This window comes from Saccopteryx leptura, chromosome 1 (assembly GCF_036850995.1).
Source record: "Saccopteryx leptura isolate mSacLep1 chromosome 1, mSacLep1_pri_phased_curated, whole genome shotgun sequence".
NCBI classification, from domain to species: domain Eukaryota; kingdom Metazoa; phylum Chordata; class Mammalia; order Chiroptera; family Emballonuridae; genus Saccopteryx; species Saccopteryx leptura.
The window spans coordinates 8111355-8131162 of record NC_089503.1 but is presented as its reverse complement, the minus strand read 5'-3'; the positions used below and the strand labels follow the sequence as shown (position 1 = coordinate 8131162).

The window sequence follows — 19808 nt, the reverse complement described above, 5'->3', positions numbered from 1 at the left end:
TTTTTTTTTTTTTAATTTTTTTTTATTTATTTATTTTTTTACAGAGTCAGAGAGTGAGTCAGAGAGAGGGATAGACAGGGACAGACAGACAGGAACGGAGAGAGATGAGAAGCATCAATCATTAGTTTTTCATTGCACATTGCAACACCTTAGTTGTTCATTGATTGCTTTCTCATATGTGCCTTGACTGCGGGCCTTCAGCAGACCGAGTAACCCCTTGCTGGAGCCAGCGACCTTGGGTTCAAGCTGATGGGCTTTTGCTTAAACCAGATGAGCCTGCGTTCAAGCTGGCGAGCTCGGGGTCTCGAACCTGGGTCCTCTGCATTCCAGTCCGACGCTCTATCCACTGCACTACCGCCCGGTCAGGCGACCTCGGAGTCTTGAACCTGGGTCCTCTGCATCCCAGTCCGACGCTCTATCCACTGCGCCACTGGTCAGGCAGAATAAATCTTTATAAAACAACTTACTATAGTTAAATCTTTTTATTTATACTTTGGTTGCTTCGCTACCACCCACCATGAAAGCTAGAACTTCCACTAGTGGGCGGTAGGGACCAGGTTGACTACCACTGGTTTAGAGCATCATCCCAATCTGCCAAAGTTGTGGGTCCCATCCCTGGTCAGGGCACATTCAAGAGTCAACCAATGAGTGCACGGATAAGAGAAACAGCAAGTCGATGTTTCTCTCCCACTCCCAAACCAATGAGTAAAACTTTTTTAAAAAATGAGAAAGAATAGAGCTCAGAGGTGTGCTACAAGTAGAGGAAAATGCTGACTACAGAAGGGCTGGCGGTGGGGGTGTTTGGGGCTGGTAGACGGAGAAGGCTAGAGAGGTTTAGGCTCTGGTGCAGGAGTGTGGACATGACCCCCACGTGCTCTGCCTGTGGCTCCCGAGAAGCATGGAGGTAGGAAAGCCCAGAGACAGCGGGCATTAGGAGCCAAGACAAGGACTACAAAGTATTTTTAATTTGTTTTTCAAATAGGTGATATATTCACATGTACATTTTGAATTTTGAACTAAGAGTTACTTACCTCCTCTTTCTGATGCCTAGCCACCTGGTTCCTGTCCCTGGAAGCAATGAAAGTAATAGTTTGTCCTTCTAGAAAAAAAACCCTGAACATAGATTACTAAATGTGGTCTAATAAAAAAATAAACATATTTGGTCTTTGTCCCTGGTTCCTGGCACAGAGCTCCTTAAGCTCTTGGAATTTTGGGATTTACTGAGTCCTAGGAGTAAAGAGTCAGTTCTCTTTGGATCACACCTGAGTTTATGCTAATGAGTGACTTAAGGTGGGGCTGGTCACCAGAAAAATCAACGTGGAGTGTGGGGACTTTTAGCTCCCCCCACCTCCAGCAGGGGAGAGAGTCCGGACATTCAGAAAGTTCCTGGGTTGGGGGACACAGACGTGCTGGGGGGCAGCTCGCCTGGAGGGGGCCTGAGAGCTCTACTGCCCCCACACGCCGCCCTGTGCTTCTCCTGTTGGCTGCTCCTGAGCTGTATCTTTTTTAATAAACTGGTAATAAATAGTAAGTAAAGCACTTCCCTGAGTTCTGTGAGTCTAGTACTAAATTATCAAGTCTGAAAAGGGGGTCATGGCACCCTCAAATTCATTGACCAGACAGGAGTGGGGGTCACCTGGGCATCCCATTTGTGACTGGTGCCCTGTGGAACTGAGCCCTTAACTCAGTGGTTCTCAAACTTTTTGAAGTCGGGGCATATTTAAAATCCTACAAATAATTGTAGGCGCACTATATACAACTTTCTGAGAAATATGGTATAATAATTAAGTCAAATATTAAAGAAAACAATATAAAGTCCAAGCGTGCTTTTATGGTAATTAAATGAAATAAATATGACAAAATTAAATTTATTCTGACACTAAAAAACTTTTTTTTTTTTTTGTATTTTTCTGAATGTTGGAAACGGGGAGGCAGTCAGACAGACTCCCGCATGCGCCTGACCGGGATCCACCCGGCATGCCCACCAGGGGGCGATGCTCTGCCGCAACCAGAGCCATTCTAGCGCCTGAGGCAGAGGCCACAGAGCCATCCTCAGCTCCTGGGCCAACTTTGCCCCAATGGAGCCTTGGCTGCAGGAGGGGGAAAGAGAGACAGAGAGGAAGGGGAGAGGGAGGGTGGAGAAGCAGATGGGCGCTTCTCCTGTGTGCCCTGGCCGGGATTCGAACCCGGGACTCCTGCACGCCAGGCCGATGCTCTACCACTGAGCCAACCAGCCAGGGCCAAAAAACATTTTTATGTTACATTTTTTGAGTTATGCTTTACAGAATTCATAAAAAAGAGGGGTTAAAAAATTAAAAATGACAAAAAGTTATCTTTTTATATATATAGATATATTCTTAGTAAGATTTAGTAAATTTGGCAGGTCTTGGTGTGAATGTGTTAAGTTTTTTCATTCTTGTGTTTATGAGAAACATGAGCCTGATGTGTCCTAGTGATTTCTTCAATGTTTGGGCAGATATTTGAAAGTCAAACTCTAATTTTCTCGTCAATACTTTGAAGAATTCTTCTCATTTTACTCTTAATTGTGTTGAGTGCAGAAACCCCCCACCATACATATCATCTTAACTTTACACCAAACAAAGGATAGAAGAAACTTGCCTCCAGTCTTTCCGGGGAACACGGGGGTAGTGTAAACCATCCAGCACCACAGCTTAACAGCCTTTTGCAACCTAATTAGGCAAGTGAGGTGGGGGGTTGGGCAGACTGTCAGCTTATAGCCAATTCCCCACACCTCTGTCCCCCCAAAATCTAAACTCCAAAAATCCTGTTGGTTTTTTGGTCCCCAACGGGCACATATTTCTCTGGAATACCATAGGGCGCACCTGGAAATCTTCTAGGGCACACCCTGGTGCACACTTTGAGAACCACTGCCTTAACCTATGGGGTCTGTGCTAACTCTGGGAAGTAGAGTCAGAATTGAATTAAATTGCAGGTACCTACCATATTCTCCCATGTATAAGATGCACCATTTTTCAAAAACTTTGGGGTCTAAAAACTGAATGCATCTTATACAGTGGTTGTAGGGTTTTTTACTTGCATTTCCCACTTTTTCGCACTTGTTTTTGTGCTCGTTGTTGAAGACACACATGAGGACAAGCTAATGGATGAGAGTTTTGACAGTGATGAGGACTCGTATGAATTTTATGATGAATAAAACTTGATTCAATAACTTTATGTAATACTTTTTTTTTTCAAATTTCGGCCCCCAAATTAAGGTGCATCTTATACATGGGAAATATACAGTAGTCAGTGTTGGCAAGTTGGAGAATTGGTATGGAAAAACCACATGGATTTGGTATCTAGGGGGATAAAACACATTTGGTGTGAGAAATAGTGTCAGAAAAAAGACACCACAGCAAATATGCATATATGTCTCAACCCCCCTTTTTAAAAGTCAGGTAGAGCCTGACCAGGCAGTGGCGCAGTGGATAGAGCGTCGGACTGCGATGCAGAGGACCCGGGTTCGAGACCCCGAGGTCGCCAGCTTGAGTGCGGGCTCATGTGGTTTGAGGAAAAGCCCACCAGCTTGAACCCAGGGTCGCTGGCTCCAGCAAGGGGTTGCTCAGTCTGCTGAAGGCCCGCAGTCAAGGCACATATGAGAAAGCAATCAATGAACAACTAAGGTGTTGCAACGCGCAATGAAAAACTAATGATTGATGCTTCTCATCTCTCTCCGTTCCTGTCTGTCCCTGACTCACTCTCTGTCTCTGTAAAAAATACAAAAATAAAAAAATAAAAATAAAAATCAGGTAGAATTCCATGCCCCCCCTTATGTACTCATTAACGTTTTGAAGATGGTTCACACATCCTTTTTGACAGGATAGTGCTTCTCTAGGAAAGTACTGCAGTGTAACTTGATCCTCATGCTTTTTTTTTTAACATGTTCCTTATTGACCAATATTTAAGTTGTTTCCAGACTTTTGCTACTTCAAACAGTACTACAGAGAGTCACTAAAACTTTGTAAGGACATTTTTTTAAATGTTCAGACTATTTTATTATTTTATTGATTGATTTTAGAGAGACAGAGAGAAGAAGAGGGAGAGAAAGAGAGAGAAGCATTCACTTTTTGTTCCACTTAGTTGTGCATTCATTGGTTGCTTCCTGTCTGTGCCCTGACCAGGATCGAACCTGCAACTTTGATATTTCAGGATGACACTCTAACCCAGTGTTTTTCAGTGAGCGCTTTGCAGACCAGTCTGCCAGAAATTTCATGCTGATCTGCAGAGGAGTTAGCCACCCGATGCTGTATGAAGATTATAGACCCAATGATCTTAGTGAAATTCACTTATGCTCAGAGTGATTTCTGCCTTAGTGGTCCCCGAAATAATTCTATTTTTACCAGTCCCCAAAGTGTAAAAAAGATTGAAAACCACTGCTAACCAGCTGAGCTAGCCAGCTGAGCTAGGTGGCTAAGACTTGTTATTTAAATGTGAAAATATATCTCTGGATTGAGTTCCTAGAAGAATTGCTCAACCACAGGCCAAGTCAAAATTGTCATTTTGATGATTTTTGCCACATGTCCTTCTATGGAGACCGTCACCCTCCTGTCCTTCACCTCCAGCAGTACATGGGAAGGCTCTTTTCCAGAACACTCACCAATAGGTGAGGTACCTAATTTTTTAAAAGATTTTATTTGTTTATTTATTTATTTATTTATTTATGACAGAAAGAAAGACAGAGAGGGACAGAGAGGGACAGACAGACAGGAAGAGAGAGAGAGAGAGAGAGATGAAAAGCATCAATTCTTCGTTGTGGCATCTTATTTGTTCATTGATTGCTTTCTCATATGTGCCTTGATGGGGGGGGGCTACAGTAGAGCAAGTGACCCCTTGCTCAAGCCAGTGACCTTGGGCTCAAGCCAGCAACCTTGGGCTTCAGGCCAGCGACTTTGGACTCAAGTCAGCGACCATGGGGTCATATCTATGACCCACGCTCAAGCCAGCAACCCCGCACTCAAGCTGGTGAGCCCGTGCTCAAGCCGGATGAGCCTGTACTCAAGCCTACGACCTTGGGGTTTCAAATCTGGGTCCTCTGCATCCCAATCTGATACTCTATCCACTGTGCCACCGCCTGAGCAGGCTTAAGATTTTATTTATTTATTTTACAAAGAAGAGAGAGAGAGAGAGGGAAAGGGGGACGGAGCGGGAAGCGTTAACTCGCAGTAGGTAGTTGGTTCTCGTGTGCACCCTGACCAGGCAAGCCCAGGGTTTCCAACCCACGACCTCAGCGTTCCAGATTGACGCTTTATCCACTGTGCCACCACAGGTCAGGATGGGGTACCTGATTTTATATTTTTTTTTTTTCCGAAGTGAGGGTGGCAGACAGATAGACTCCCGCATGCACCCAACCGAGATCCACCTGGCATGCCCACCAGGGGTGATGCTTGGCCCCTCTGGGGCATTGCTGCACTGCAACTGGAGCCATTCTAGCACCTGAGGTGGAGGCCATGGAGCTGTCCTTAGGGCCTGGAGCCAACTTTGCTCCCATGGAGCCTTGGCTGCTGGAGGGGAAGAGAGAGACAGAGAGGAAGGAGAGGAGGAGGGGTGGAGAAGCAGATGGGCGCCTCTCCTGTGTGTCCTCACCGAGAATTGAACCTGGGACTTCTACATGCCAGGCTGACGCTCCACTGCTGAGCCAACCGGCTAGGGCCTGATTTTTTTATTTTTGCCAAACTTGTAAGTAGAAAACAATTTCTTGGTGAAATTTTTTTTTTTTTGTATTTTTCTGAAGCCGGAAACAGGGAGGCAGTCAGACTCCCACATGCGCCCGACTGGGATCCACCTGGCATGCCCACCAGGGGGCGATGCTCTGCCCATCTGGGGCATCGCTCTGTCGCAACCAGAGCCATTCTAGCGCCTGAGGCAGAGGCCAAGGAGCCATCCCCAGCGCCCGGGCCATCTTTACTCCAATGGAGCCTTGGCTGCGGGAGGGGAAGAGAGAGACAGAGAGGAAGGAGAGGGGGAGGGGTGGAGAAGCAGATGGGCGCTTCTCCTGTGTGCCCTGGCCGGGAATCGAACCCCGGACTCCCACATGCCAGGCTGATGCTCTACCACTGAGCCAACCGGCAAGGGCTCTTGGTGAATTTTTAATTTGTATTTCTTTTTCTTCTGACTGAGTTTAAGCATTGTTTCATATATTTAAGAACTGTTTGTCTTTTCTGTGACTTGTCCTTGCTTTTGCCCATTTTACTGCTATTTTGGTTTCTGATTGACGTGTAAAAGTTTGAAGGAAAAATAACCTTTTAGGATGTGAACTGTGTTTACTTCAGTTTACCATTTTGACTTCATGGTACAGATTTTTAAATGTGGTGAAATTGATTTTTGTGTGGCTTCTAGGGTTTTTAAAATTTTATTTATTTATCTATTTATTTATTTATTATAAATAAATTTTTATTTTAATGGGGTGACATCAATAAATCAGGGTACATATAGTACATATATTCAAAGAAAACATGTCCAGGTCATCTTGTCATTCAATTCTGTTGCATACATTTAACCCAAAGTCAGATTGTCCTTCGTCACCCTCCATCTAGCCCTCTTTGTGCCCCTCCCCCACCCCTCCCCCTCTCCCTCCTTCCCTCCCCCTGCCCCCCGTAACCACCACACACTTGTCCATGTCTCTTAGTCTCGTTTTTATGTCTCACCAATGTATGGAGTCCCGCAGTTCTTGTTTTTTTCCGATTTACCCATTCCATTCTGTACAATGTTATCAAGATCGCACCATTTTGTTGTAAGTGATCCGATGTCCTCATTTCTTATGGCTGAATAGTACACCATGGTGTATATGTGCCACATCTTCTTTATCCAGTCCTCCATTTTTTTTTTACAGTGATTAAAGCCTTTAAGCAAACTCTTGGCCAATACAGCAAGAATCCATAAAAGAGTAGTGTCCTTAACATGTTCACCAAGTCCAAGTTGGCCCCAACACCATGCCAAATCCCTGAAAAATGCAACCCAACCCCAGTTCAGTCCGTTGGGAGCTGTCACAAGGAGCAGGAGTCCAGGAAAAGTCCACATCCAGGAAAAGTCCGCATGGCACTGGAATTGTTGTCACAATTCTATACTTTGCTGCTCATGTCCAAGTCCCAATGACTGCTGCTTCTAGCTGGTAATGATTCAGGTAGACTGGAAAAGCCATCTGCAGCATGTGTGGAGATGTAGCTTCTGTTCTCCTCTGCCTGGAGAGATGAGACCAGGTTGCTTTTCCCTGGAGCTCTGCGACTGTGGCATGGTAAAGAGAACCTTGGGATACACTAAGCTGGGTGGCAGAGGTAGATTCATAATAGAAGTTGGCAAAAGGCAGAAAGAGAGCTCTAAATTAGGAGTAGGTCCCAGCCTGAAATATGAGTGGGGCATTGAGGTAGGAGGAATAAAGGAAACACTATATATTAAACAAAACAGCAGAAAATAGGACTATCAACACCCACAACAGAGATCTTCAAGGGAAGAATAAAAAACCTGACTAGGCAAAACATAGTTAAGCGGCCCTTGTGCAAATGAGATCAGTTTACCTGCTTCTTGGAAGAAATACCCTAGGCTTGTCCACAGTGTCGTAGATGGGGCCAACGGCCCTGGGCACCTTCAGCCTTCAGTGGCAAACCCCAGCATTTTGGGCAAGGTTAGGTCATAGGTGGCTGGAGCAGGGCTGGAAGAGACTGAACCCTCCCTTAGAGGAGCGAGGGAGGAGCCTACCTTCCAGTGTCCCTGTTTCCTCACAGCAGAGGCATGGAAGTCTGGCAGGCTTTAGCTCAATGACCTTCCTTTCCACTATTGAAGCAGGACCCAGATGGCATCCTATGAGACCCCCTTTGGGGCGTTGGAGCCTTTAAGGGCATATCCTAAAAGCTGGTAGCTCCCCTGATCTCTATTGGGCTTTTTCTGCCTCTTGGTATCTTAAAGGCCATGCTCAGAAGATCTCGCTGAGGGGTTTGAGGATCCCCATCCACCTATATAAGTCTTTTCCATATATCTGGAGCTATTTGGAAAAAGACATATTTATTTATTTTTTACAGAGACAGTGAGTCAGAGAGAAGGGTAGACAGGGACAGACAGACAGGAACAAAGAGAAATGAGAAGCATCAATCATTAGTTTTTCGTTGTGCATTGCAACACCTTAGTTGTTCATTGATTGCTTTCTCATATGTGCCTTGACCGCGGGCCTTCAGCAGACCAAGTAACCCCTTGCTGGAGCCAGTGACCTTGGGTTCAAGCTGGTGGAACTTTTGCTCAAACCAGATGAGCCCATGCTCAAGCTGGCGACCTCGGGGTCTCGAACCTGGGTCCTCTGCATCCCAGTCCGATGCTCTATCCACTGTGCCACCGCCTGGTCAGGCGGCTTCTAGGTTTTGTGTCCTAGTAAAAAGAACGTTTTTCCACATTGGATGACTAAAAATGCTTCTCCTTAGCTCCTGGCTGTCTTCTTCTTTTCATTTTTTATGTTTAAATTTTGAGTTCATCTATCATTTATTACATACAAAATTTCCTCCCATTTTCCTAACGGTTTTGATAGAAAACCTCATCTTTAAATATTAAGGCATACTTGACATACAATAAACCACATGTGTGTACAATGTACAGTTTTTTTGTTTTGTTTTGTTTTTGTATTTTTCTGAAGTTGGAAACGGGGAGGCAGTCAGACAGACTCCCACATGTGCCTGACCGGGATCCACCTGGCATGCCCACCAGGGGGCGATGCTCTGCCCATCAGGGGTGTTGCTCTGTTGCAACCAGAGCCATTCTAGCGCCTGAGGCAGAGGCCATAGAGCCATCCTCAGCGCCTGGGCCAACTTTGCTCCAATGGACCCTTGGCTGCAGGAGGGGAAGAGAGAGACAGAGAGGAAGGAGAAGGGGAGGGGTGGAGAAGCAGATGGGCGCTTCTCCTGTGTGCCCTGGCTGGGATTCGAACCCAGGACTTTTGTACACCAGGCCGACGCTCTACCACTGAGCCAACCGGCCAGGGCTCTTTCTCTTTTTTAAAGGTAGACATGCCCTGGCCAGATAAATCAGTTGGTTAGAGCAGTGGTCCCCAATCCCTGGGCCATGGACCGGTACCGCTCCGTGGGCCATTTGGTACCGGTCTGCAGAGAAAGAATAAATAACTTACATTATTTCCGTTTTATTTATATTTAAGTCTGAATGATGTTTTATTTTTAAAAAATGACCAGATTTCCTCTGTTACATCTGTCTAAGACTCACTCTTGACTCTTGCCTCGGTCACGTGATACATTTATCCGTCCCACCCTAAAGGCCGGTCCATGAAAATATTTTCTGACATTAAACCAGTCCATGGCCCAATAAAGGTTGGGGACCACTGGGTTAGAGCATTGTCCCGAAGCACAGAGGTTGCTGGTTCAATCCCTGGTCAGGGCACACACAGGAACAGATTGATGTTTCTATCTCTTTCTCTCCCTTCCTCTCATTAAAATCCATTAAAAAAAAGTTTAAAGGTAGACTGCCTGACTAGTGATGGTGCAAAGGATAGAGCATTGGCCTGGGATGCTGAGGTCCCTAGTTAGAAACCCCGAAGTTGCTGGCTTGAGCACAGGGTTGCTGACTTGAGCACAGAATCATCATGACCCCAAAGTCGCCAGCTTGAACCCAAAGGTCTCTGGCTTGAGGAAAGGGTCACTGGCTCAGCTTGAGCCCCCTGGCCAAGGCACATATGAGAAGTAATCAATGAACAGCTAAAGTGAAGCAACTACAAATTGATGCTTCTCATTTCTCTTTTCTCTCTCTTTCTCTTCCTGTCTCTCTCTCTCTCTCTCTCAAACAAAAAATGAAAAAAAAAATTTAATGGTAGACTTTATTTTTCAGAGCAACTTTAGATTTACAGAAAAATTGCTCGGAAGGTAGAGAGAATTCCCACATACCCCCTCTCCCTCTGGACATTGTTTCTTCTGTTATTAACATCTTTTATTACTGTGGTGCATTTATGACATCGGATGAACCAATACTGATACATTATTAGCTAAAGCCCACAGTTTGCATTAAGATTCACTCTTAGTGTTGTACATCATATGAGTTTGACAAATGTATAATGTCATATATCCACCATCACAGTATCATGCAGAATATTTTTGCTGCCCTAAAAATGCCCTGTGCTCCCCCTATCCATTCCTTCCCTGTCCCCTAAAGCCCTGCAACCACTGATCTTTTTATCTCTAGTTCTGCCTTCGCCAGAAGGTCATGTAGTTGAACTCATACAGTATGTGGTTTTCCATACAAGCTTCTTTTACTTTCAGTCTGCACTTGAGGTTCTGCCATCTTTCTGTAGCTTAATTTGTGTTTATTGTCGAATATATATTTAATTTCTTTTAAGAAACTGAGAAACTGCCTGACCAGGCGGTGGCGCAGTGGATAGAGCGTCAGACTGGGATGCCGAGGACCCAGGTTCAAGACCCCAAGGTTGCCAGCTTGAGCGTGAGCTCATCTGGTTTGAGCAAGGCTCACCAGCTTAGACCCAAGGTCGCTGCCTCGAGCAAGGGGTTACTCAGTCTGCTGTAGCCCCACGGTCAAGGCACATATGAGAAAGCAATCAATGAACAACTAAGGTGTTGCAATGCACAACAAAAAACTAATGATTGATGCTTCTCATCTCTCTTCGTTCCTCTCTGTCCCTATCTATCCCTCTCTCTCTGTCTCTCTCTAAAAAAAAAAAAAAAAAAAGGAACTGAGAAACTCTTTTCCAAAGTAGTCATATCATTCTCTATTCCCACCAGCATGTGAGAGAGGTCCGGCTGCTCCATATCCTTGCGAACACTTGGTATGATGATCGGTCTTTATTTCATTTGATTTCTTATAATCAATCTTTTAATATTAGCCATTCTAGTACATGTGTAATGATCATCCTTCTAGGTGTGTGTGTGTTATTTTGTTTGTTTATTTATTTATTTTTTTATTTTAGCAACAGAGGAAGGAAGGGAGGAAGTGAGGGAAGAAGGGAAGGAGGGAGGGAGGGAGAGAGAGAGAGAGAGACAGAGAGAGAGAGGAAATAGGAACATTGAGGTGCTCCTGTATGTGCCCTGACCAGGGATTGAACCAGCAACCTCTGTGCTTTGGGATGACACTCCAACCAAGCAGAACCAAGCTATCTGGCCAGGGCTTCACTTTTTATTGATTGATTGGTTTTTAGAGAGATAGAGAGAGGAAGGGAGAGAGAGGGACGGAGGAGGGAAGCATTCATTGTCCTACTCAGTCTGCATTTTTTGGTTGCTTCCCATGTGTGCCCTGACTGAGGATTGAACCAGTAACCTTGTTTTTTGGGGATGACAATCTCAACCGACTGAGCTAACCAGCCAGAGCCCATAATAGTACTTTTTAAAGAACAAAAGCTTTTTTATTTATTTTGTCCTGGCTGGATAACTGGGTTGGTTCGAGCATTGTCTCAATATGCAGAGGTTTCAGGTTTGATCTCTGCTCAGGGCACATACAGGAACAGAGGGATGTTCCTGCCTCTCCTTTCCTCCCTCTTCAAATTCCATCAATACATTTAAAATTAATAGAACTAAATTAAAAAGTTTTATTTTGATGAAGTTTAACTTTTTCCTTTTATTTTTTGTGCCTTATGTGTCATATTTAAGAAATCTTTGCCAAACCTAAGATTGTTAGGATTTTTCCTACATGCCCTGGCCAGCTATCTCAGTTGGTTAGACTGAGCATCATCCTGATGCAGAGGTTGCTGGTTCAGTCCCTGGTCAGGGCACATACAGGAACAGATTGATGTTTCTCTCTCTCTCTCTCTCTCTCTCTCTGTGTCTCTCTTGAAAACCAATACCTGTAAATAAATAAAAAATTTAAAGATTTTTCCTGGCCTTGGCCGGATAGCTCAGTTGGTTAGAGCATCATCCCGAAGCACAGATGGTGTCGGTTTGATCCCTGGTCAGGACAGAGGAAAGGATAAATGTTTCTGTCTCTGTCTCTCTCCCTTCCTCTCTGGCTAAAATAAATAAATAAAAATAAATTAAAAATTTTTTTCCACTCTTTCTTCTAGAAGTTTTCTAGTTTTAGGGTTTACATTTACATGTATAGCCTGACCTGTGGTGGCGCAATGGATAAAGCATAGACCTGGAATGTGGAGGTTGCGGGTTCTAAACCCTGGGCTTGTCCCGTCAAGGCACATATAAAAAGCAACTACTAATAGTTGATGTTTCCCGCTCCTCCCCACCTTTCTCTCTCTCTATCCTCTCTCAAAAATCAATAAAATGAAAAAAAAACCCAACTAGGTATATAAATCAGTAAGATAAATTTTGACATGCTGTATCCTCAAGTTATCAAGTCCACCTATTTCTCTCTTGTGCACATCACCTCTCCAGTTGGAGCACCATTCTCTTTCCGTGGTCTTTCATCTGGACTCCCTGCTTCCTCTCTCGCCCATTCAAACCACTCCAATGCATCCTCCTCCTTCTTTGCACAAGTCTGAACTCAAGTAGAATAAAATCTAAACTCCTATGGCCTACCCATCCTTGCCATAATGCTTGCCTTCCTTTTTCTCTCTCTGCTTGATCAACACTGAGTATATTCTTATTCCTCTACTGTGCCAAGGCAATGTCCCCTACTGCTGCCTTAGCTCCCTGTGTCTGATTTATGCCTACTCTAACTCCTACACTAGACAGGGCTTCAATTATGCACTTCCTTGGTGCTAATTCTTCTTTCAATTAACTAGGGGTAATAATTGAGTTGGTGTCTGCCTCTTTCAGAGGTGCCTGAGGCCATGGGTCTTCACCCTCTTATGCCCAGGTGAACGCAGTGCCTTGTACATATAAGAGGTGACCAGTGTCCATTTGAACAATGGAACGTAGGAGCTGTGACAGGTTTGTGAAAGTAATTCTGGGGGTTGTGGGACACAGGCTGAGCCACAGTGCTTTGGCGGAGGGGTGATCGCTGGCACCTATCCAGAGCAACTTTCCTCTCCCAAGACCCTGTTTCCTGTGATTTTTTATTTTTTAATCAAGTGAGAGGCAAGGAGGTGGAGAGACAGACTCCCGCATGTGCCCCAATTGGGGCAACTCCCATCTGGGGCTGATGTTCTGCCCATCTGGGTAGCTGTTCCGTTGCTTGGCAACTGAGCTATTTTAGTGCTGAAGCAAGGCCATGGAGCCATCCTCAGCACCCAGGGCCAACTTGTTCATTCGAGAGCCGTGGCTGCTAGAGAAGAAGAGAGAGAGAGGGAGGAAGGAGAGGGGGAGAAGTAGATAGTTGCTTCTCCTGTGTGTCCTGACTGGGAAACAAACCCAAGACTTCAGCTTGCCAGGCTGACACTCTACTGCTGAGCCAAACGGCCAGGGCTGTTCCCTGTGATCACATCACAAAGAATGCTTGAAGTTTCCCTCATTGGCACGTGTACTCCTCACCCGTGGAGCTTTGCACCTGTTTTCTGTTAGGAACACTGTCACAGCACCTCACTACCTAGTTAACTCCTACTTGTCCATCAGGACTCAACTTTCTTAATTCCCCAAACTGGACCAGCCTTTCCCCCAGCAGGGGCTGGTCTGCCTTAGTCATGGGTCTGCTGTAAAGACCTGCCAGAGGGTTGAGTCACGATTGGACACATAAATGCTGAATGGGTGAAGAGTAAAGGAACCAGAAGCTGGTTCCAGACCTGACTCATCAGGTGAGGGACCTCAGCAAGTCACACCCTATCAGGTTTCAGTTTTCCTCATTTGTAAATGGGGCGTGACAGTAAAGTCAGATTAGATGAGTAGTTCTTTACCTCCTTGGGGTCATGGGTCCTAAAATCCCAGGAGAGCTATGCACTCTTTCCCCCACAAAATGCTTCTGTACACTTCCTATAAAAGCTGCAACAGCTGGGGGCCCAAGGCCACTGAGAGGACCTAAGCAGGGGAATCGCCACTGTCCTCTCCCTAAACCCCATGGCTCTTCAACTTGACGCAGTTCGGGACGCAAGATCTCTGGGTCCTGGATGGGCCTGCTGTCCTGCTCGCAGCCTCTGCCGCCCCTCCTGGGTAAGACGGCATATGGACGCTCCCTGGATGGTGAGCCGAGGTCTAGGGGCAAAGGGCAGGCATACCCATCTCTCGCAGCTGCCCATTTCAATAAAGCCCCACAGTGCATGAGAAAGATGGGCCCCCACAACTGCTTCTCTACGTCCTATTCGCTGCGCGAACAGGGAAGCCAGGCTGGCAGGAGAAGGGACTCACCCAAGGTCACGCAGCGAGCCGCGGCCTGGGGGCCGGCTCCCCGCGCCCCGCGCTGACGCACGGAGCCGCTAAGGCCGGGGGAGCGCCCTGAGCCTGTTCCTTGGGGCGAGGGGTTGGTGAGGGCGGAGAGCCGGCTCTGCCCGGGAACCGAGCTGCGGCGCGGCCCCGGCGGGGTGGGGCTGCCGTTTGCCGAGCGTCCGGCAGGGGTCGGTTCGCAGCCAGCCCGGCCCCTCGGCCAAGCAGCTGCCGCACAGCCAGAGGTAATCTCGGCCGGGTGGCCGGGACTCCGGGGAGGGGTGGAGGGGTGGAGGGACAGCTGCGACCGCGCGGAGCAGGGTCCCGGGGGCGGGGCGGCAGGGAACGCCAGCGCCCGGGAATGCCCCCCGGGGCCACCGCGCCTGGGTGGGGCTGCCCGGCCCTGCAATCCGAGCTGCTGCCCCTGGTTAAAAATACCCCCTGCCCTGCCCCCTCCCTCTCCTCCGTGGTGCCCTTCGGCCCAGGCCCCAGCCTCCCCACCCCGGCAGGCGCGGGCCCCTCCCCGGGGACAGCCCTGCCTTTGGCTCATTTGTCCCCGCGGGGAGTTGGCCGCCGACCCGCGGAGGAAGGGGCGGGAAGACACCGTCAGAGAGATAGTCAGGGAAGGTGCCCCGGAGATAAGGGGAGCCGAGAGGAAGCGGGGTAGCAGCCGGAGGAGAAAGGAGAAGAGGGAGGGAAGAGGGCGGAGGAGCCGGGAGGAGGGCGGGGAGGAGCGCTCTTCCTGGTTGGGCCCTGCCCTGAGCTGCCACCGGGCGAGCCAGCCGCTGGGATCGCAGCGACCCCCCAAACACTCCTCCTCCAGGTAAGGAGCTGAGTGGCGGGGCCGGGATTCCTGCTCCCGGCCCCTGCTCCCGGGCTGAGGGGCTGCCCTTACCCTGCCCCTACCCTCTGAGCGCCGGGGACGGGGTCCCGGGCTCGGGCAGCCGCACAGCCCAGGCGCCCGCCCAGCCTGAGCTGCCCATTGTCTCCGGAGGCTGGGCTAGGGGAACGCTGGAGGGGAAGGGGCTGAGGACCAACGCCTGATCACCCAGCCTGTCTCAGGGGTTTAGGGACGGGACCCCAAACTGCCTGGCGTTCTCATCCCTCAAGCCGGGAAAGGGGCAGTGAGTAAGAGCTTGACTGGTTTGGGGAGGGTTTACAGGCAGGCCAGTAGTGTCAAAGAGGCCTTTCCTGGGGTCTTCAACCTTCCTGGTTCCCAGTGTTATCTCGGGCTCCGCCCTGCCACACCTGGCAGGCTGGCTGACCACAGGACTGCAGCCATGGACAAGGGGCCCTGGGAAAGGAGAGGTGGTAGCGCTGTGTGGGAGTAGGGAGGTGGTGCCGGCACACCAGTGGCTGGGTAGTACCTCTCCTGGGAGCAGAGGGAGGTGGCAGAGAGTCCTGAGCTCTGCAAGGGGAGAAACCCCAGGTCTGGGGAGGAAGGGTGGGAAGGGGCAGGCAGGAGCTCCAGTTCTAGTCTCAGGAAGACCTGGGTCTGAGCAGGCCTGTCTGCCCCGCAGGATGGCTGAGGAGATCATCACCCCAGTGTACTGCACCGGGGTGTCCGCACAAGTGCAGAAGCAGCGTGCCAAGGACCTGGGCTTGGGCCGCCATGAAAATGCCATCAAGTACCTAGGCCAGGACTATGAGCAGCTGCGGGCTCAGTGCCTGCAGAGTGGGGTCCTCTTTCGTGACGATGCCTTCCCCCCAGTGACTCAGAGCCTGGGCTACAAGGACCTGGGCCCTAACTCCTCTAAAACCTATGGTATCAAGTGGAAACGTCCCACGGTGAGAGGGGCTACCATGGGTGGGACTCGGTTTAACCCCATCCTGAGTGAGGAATGGGAACAGGACTCCAGGACCCTAGTGGGGAGTGGGTTCGGGGTGGCTGGGTTCCAGTTTCTGGGAGGGGCTGGCCCAGAGACAGGACTCTGGGTCTCTTGCAGGAGCTGCTCTCAAACCCCCAGTTCATCGTGGACGGAGCCACCCGCACAGACATCTGCCAGGGAGCGCTGGGTAGGCCCTAGGGTGTTCTGGGTATTTTTTCCATAGGAGTTCCCTATGCCCGTTCCTTCTGGCTCTGCCCCAACCCCTCCCTCCCACAAGCTCAGACAGGCGCTGGCTATCAGTGCTGGGGCTGGTTTGCCTAGATTCCTGGGGCTTTTCTGTAAGTTGAGGGGTATGCCTCCCAGGGAACCCCAGGTTCTCCCCAGCACGGGCAAGCATGTGCACCTCTGGGAGCAGAGGACTAGAGCAGGCCTGACGTGGGTCTCCAACCCCAGGGGACTGTTGGCTCCTGGCTGCCATCGCCTCTCTCACACTCAATGACACTCTCCTGCACCGAGTGGTTCCACATGGCCAAAGCTTCCAGGATGGCTACGCCGGCATCTTCCATTTCCAGGTGAGGAGCAGGGGGTGGGAGAGGGCGTGAACAGCAGCCACTGGAGAAGAGGCGGGTGATGGTCCGCAGCCTGAAGTTAGGGCTCAGAGCCACACGCTGCAGGGCCCGGCCCTCCCTCTAGAAAGTATCTGACCTCTTGAGGCCATCTAGGATCTGTCATGTGTGAAATGATTGGGCAGGTATTTTGGCTGGCAATTTTCCTGGGTGGTTTTGCATATCGGGAAGAAAGTGCTTAGAAGAGTAGAAAGATCTCTTGTGTTATATCCTGTGGGCCAAATCCTTTTCTCTCCCCAGGGTCTCAGTTTCCCCATTTTTTTTTTTTTTAAATGAGAGTTCTGGGTTGAAACAGACCAGCACACGTGGCTCTCCACTCGCGGTGTCAGTCTCCCTCCCCACCTCCCTACCTCCAGCTCCTCCGGCCTTTGGCATCTTCTATCCTCTGGCAGAGCCCTGCAGAAAAAGGACTTGGGATCAAGTCTTTTTAAACCAGCTTTTCTTGATGTTGTTTGTGCACTGAGCCCATTTTTCAAGTCACACTAATGAGTTCTTTATAAGCCGGTGTTGGGAGACACACTCTCCCCTGGCAACCCTGGATGACACCCTCTGGCCTCGGTGGCCCCCAGCCCTGCCCTGCGGACTCCTGGGTGTCCTCCTTTGACCTAGTCAGGAAGCCCCCTGACCATACTCCATCCTCACCCACCTTGGGGTGGCAGGACCCACAGGGTCCTTGGTGCAATCCACGTTGGCCAAGTGCCATACCTGCCCAGGCCACCTGCTGGGGCTTGGCCTCACCGCCCCTTTTCCTGCCCCCTTCCCTCACTCTCCGACCCTCCCCTCCCTGCCTCTTTTGGTGGTCCACGGCCCGCCCCCATCACCACCACCACTGCCGGTGCTCCTTGGGCCCACCAGCTCCCCTTCCCCATTGTCCTGCAGCCTTCTTTCCCCATAGTGTTGGGTTGATTCTGGCCCCAGGTGACCTGGCTGCTCCCTGGGGAACCTGGCCCTCTGGCCTCTCTGAAGTAAACCCCATGATTGCGGGAACCCCGCCCATCTTGTGGCTCAAGGATCTGGATGTTATGTTGTTGGTCCATATCCACTTACATATGGATCTCTGCCCCCACTCTTACATACACACACATCCTAGCCTAGCATGAGGAGGGGAGAGGTAGACACGTGTCCCAAAGGGGGCTAGTTCCCGGAGAGCCCTGGCCGGGAGCTCTCCAACCTCTCCACACCTGCGGGGACACCTGGGTCTGTTTCTGAAATGTCAGCAGTGCCGCTCTTTTAGGGCAGCTTTTCCTTCATGACCGGGCTAGTGTTCCTCGCGAGGAAGGTACTGCTGTCCCCTTTTATGGATAGGGAAACTGAGGCTGGGAGGGGCTAGATGGTCTAGTAAGTAACAGACTGAGGCTTGACCTCAGGCCCAGGAGATCCTGAAGCAGGTACTGACTGTGTTCCCTCCCCGTCCACGCGCAGCTGTGGCAGTTCGGGGAGTGGGTGGACGTGGTTGTGGATGACCTGCTGCCCATCAAGGACGGGAAGCTGGTGTTTGTGCACTCTGCCGAAGGCAACGAGTTCTGGAGCGCCTTGCTCGAGAAGGCCTATGCCAAGTGAGTAGGGACCCAGGGGACAGCTGCAGGCCACCCCGGGTGCAGTGTCCTACAGGGTGCCAGAGCACTGACCTGGGGCCCCCCACAGGGTGAACGGCAGCTACGAAGCCCTGTCGGGGGGCAGCACCTCGGAGGGCTTTGAGGACTTCACAGGTGGTGTCACCGAGTGGTATGAGCTGCGCAAGGCACCCAGCGACCTCTACCAGATCATCCTCAAAGCCCTGGAGCGGGGCTCCCTGCTGGGCTGCTCTATCGACGTGAGTGCGCCCAGCCAGGCCCTCAGTCCTGCCCCTCATCCCCCAACCTGTGACCTGGAGTCTTATTGTCCAGCAGTGCCCTCTCCCCACCCAGCCCAGCCCAGCCTTATCCTCTCCCTCCTCCTCCCCCTCCCTCCCTCTCCCCTCTCTTTCACCTTCTCCCTCCCCGTCATCCTCAACCAGCCTCATCCTCACCTTCTCCCTCACCCTCATCTTCATCCTCACCTTCTCCCTCACCCTCATCCTCATCCTCACCTTCTCCCTCACCCTCATCCTCATCCTCACCTTCTCCCTCTCCCTCCTCCTCCCCCTCCCTCCCTCTCCCCTCTCCTTCACCTTCTCCCTCCCCGTCATCCTCAACCAGCCTCATCCTCACCTTCTCCCTCCCCCTCATCTTCATCCTCACCTTCCCCCTTCCCCTCATCCTCATCCTCACCTTCCCCCTCACCCTCATCCTCATCCTCACCTTCTCCCTCACCCTCATCCTCACCCTCACCTTCTCCCTCACCCTCATCCTCACCCTCACCTTCCCCCTCATCCTCATCCTCACCTTCCCCCTCACCCTCATCCTCACCTTCTCCCTCACCCTCACCCTCACCCTCACCTTCTCCCTCACCCTCATCCTCACCCTCACCTTCTCCCTCCCCCTCATCTTCATCCTCACCTTCCCCCTTCCCCTCATCCTCATCCTCACCTTCTCCCTCACCCTCATCTTCATCCTCACCTTCTCCCTCTCCCTCCTCCTCCCCCTCCCTCCCTCTCCCCTCTTTTTCACCTTCTCCCTCCCCGTCATCCTCAACCAGCCTCATCCTCACCTTCTCCCTCCCCCTCATCTTCATCCTCACCTTCCCCCTTCCCCTCACCCTCATCCTCACCTTCCCCCTCACCCTCATCCTCACCTTCCCCCTCACCCTCATCCTCACCTTCCCCCTCACCCTCATCCTCACCTTCCCCCTCATCCTCATCCTCACCTTCCCCCTCACCCTCATCCTCATCCTCACCTTCCCCCTCACCCTCATCCTCACCCTCACCTTCTCCCTCACCCTCATCCTCACCCTCACCTTCTCCCTCACCCTCATCCTCACCTTCTCCCTCACCCTCATCCTCACCCTCACCTTCTCCCTCACCCTCATCCTCACCTTCTCCCTCACCCTCATCCTCACCCTCACCTTCTCCCTCACCCTCACCCTCACCTTCCCCCTCACCCTCATCCTCACCTTCTCCCTCACCCTCACCCTCACCCTCACCTTCTCCCTCACCCTCATCCTCATCCTCACCTTCCCCCTCACCCTCATCCTCACCTTCCCCCTCACCCTCATCCTCACCCTCACCTTCTCCCTCACCCTCA

The 19808-nt window shown here is 50.3% G+C and overlaps 2 protein-coding genes across 2 annotated transcripts in view; both read left to right on the top strand.

Annotated features, from left to right (window-relative positions):
- The window catches only part of SPDYC (speedy/RINGO cell cycle regulator family member C), a 41362-nt gene extending 28564 nt beyond the window's left edge, over positions 1-12798 (top strand). The window contains exon 7 of the mRNA XM_066357841.1: positions 12717-12798. Within this exon, the coding sequence (XP_066213938.1) occupies positions 12717-12760 (44 nt within the window). The 3' untranslated portion in view covers positions 12761-12798. The remainder of the gene's footprint in view (positions 1-12716) is intronic.
- A 1768-nt stretch (positions 12799-14566) lies between these two features.
- Positions 14567-19808, top strand: part of CAPN1 (calpain 1) — a 32232-nt gene continuing 26990 nt past the window's right edge. The window contains exons 1-6 of the mRNA XM_066358571.1: positions 14567-15015; positions 15713-15980; positions 16139-16208; positions 16475-16593; positions 18070-18203; positions 18292-18460. Of these exons, the coding sequence (XP_066214668.1) occupies positions 15714-15980; positions 16139-16208; positions 16475-16593; positions 18070-18203; positions 18292-18460 (759 nt within the window). The 5' untranslated portion in view covers positions 14567-15015; position 15713. The remainder of the gene's footprint in view (positions 15016-15712; positions 15981-16138; positions 16209-16474; positions 16594-18069; positions 18204-18291; positions 18461-19808) is intronic.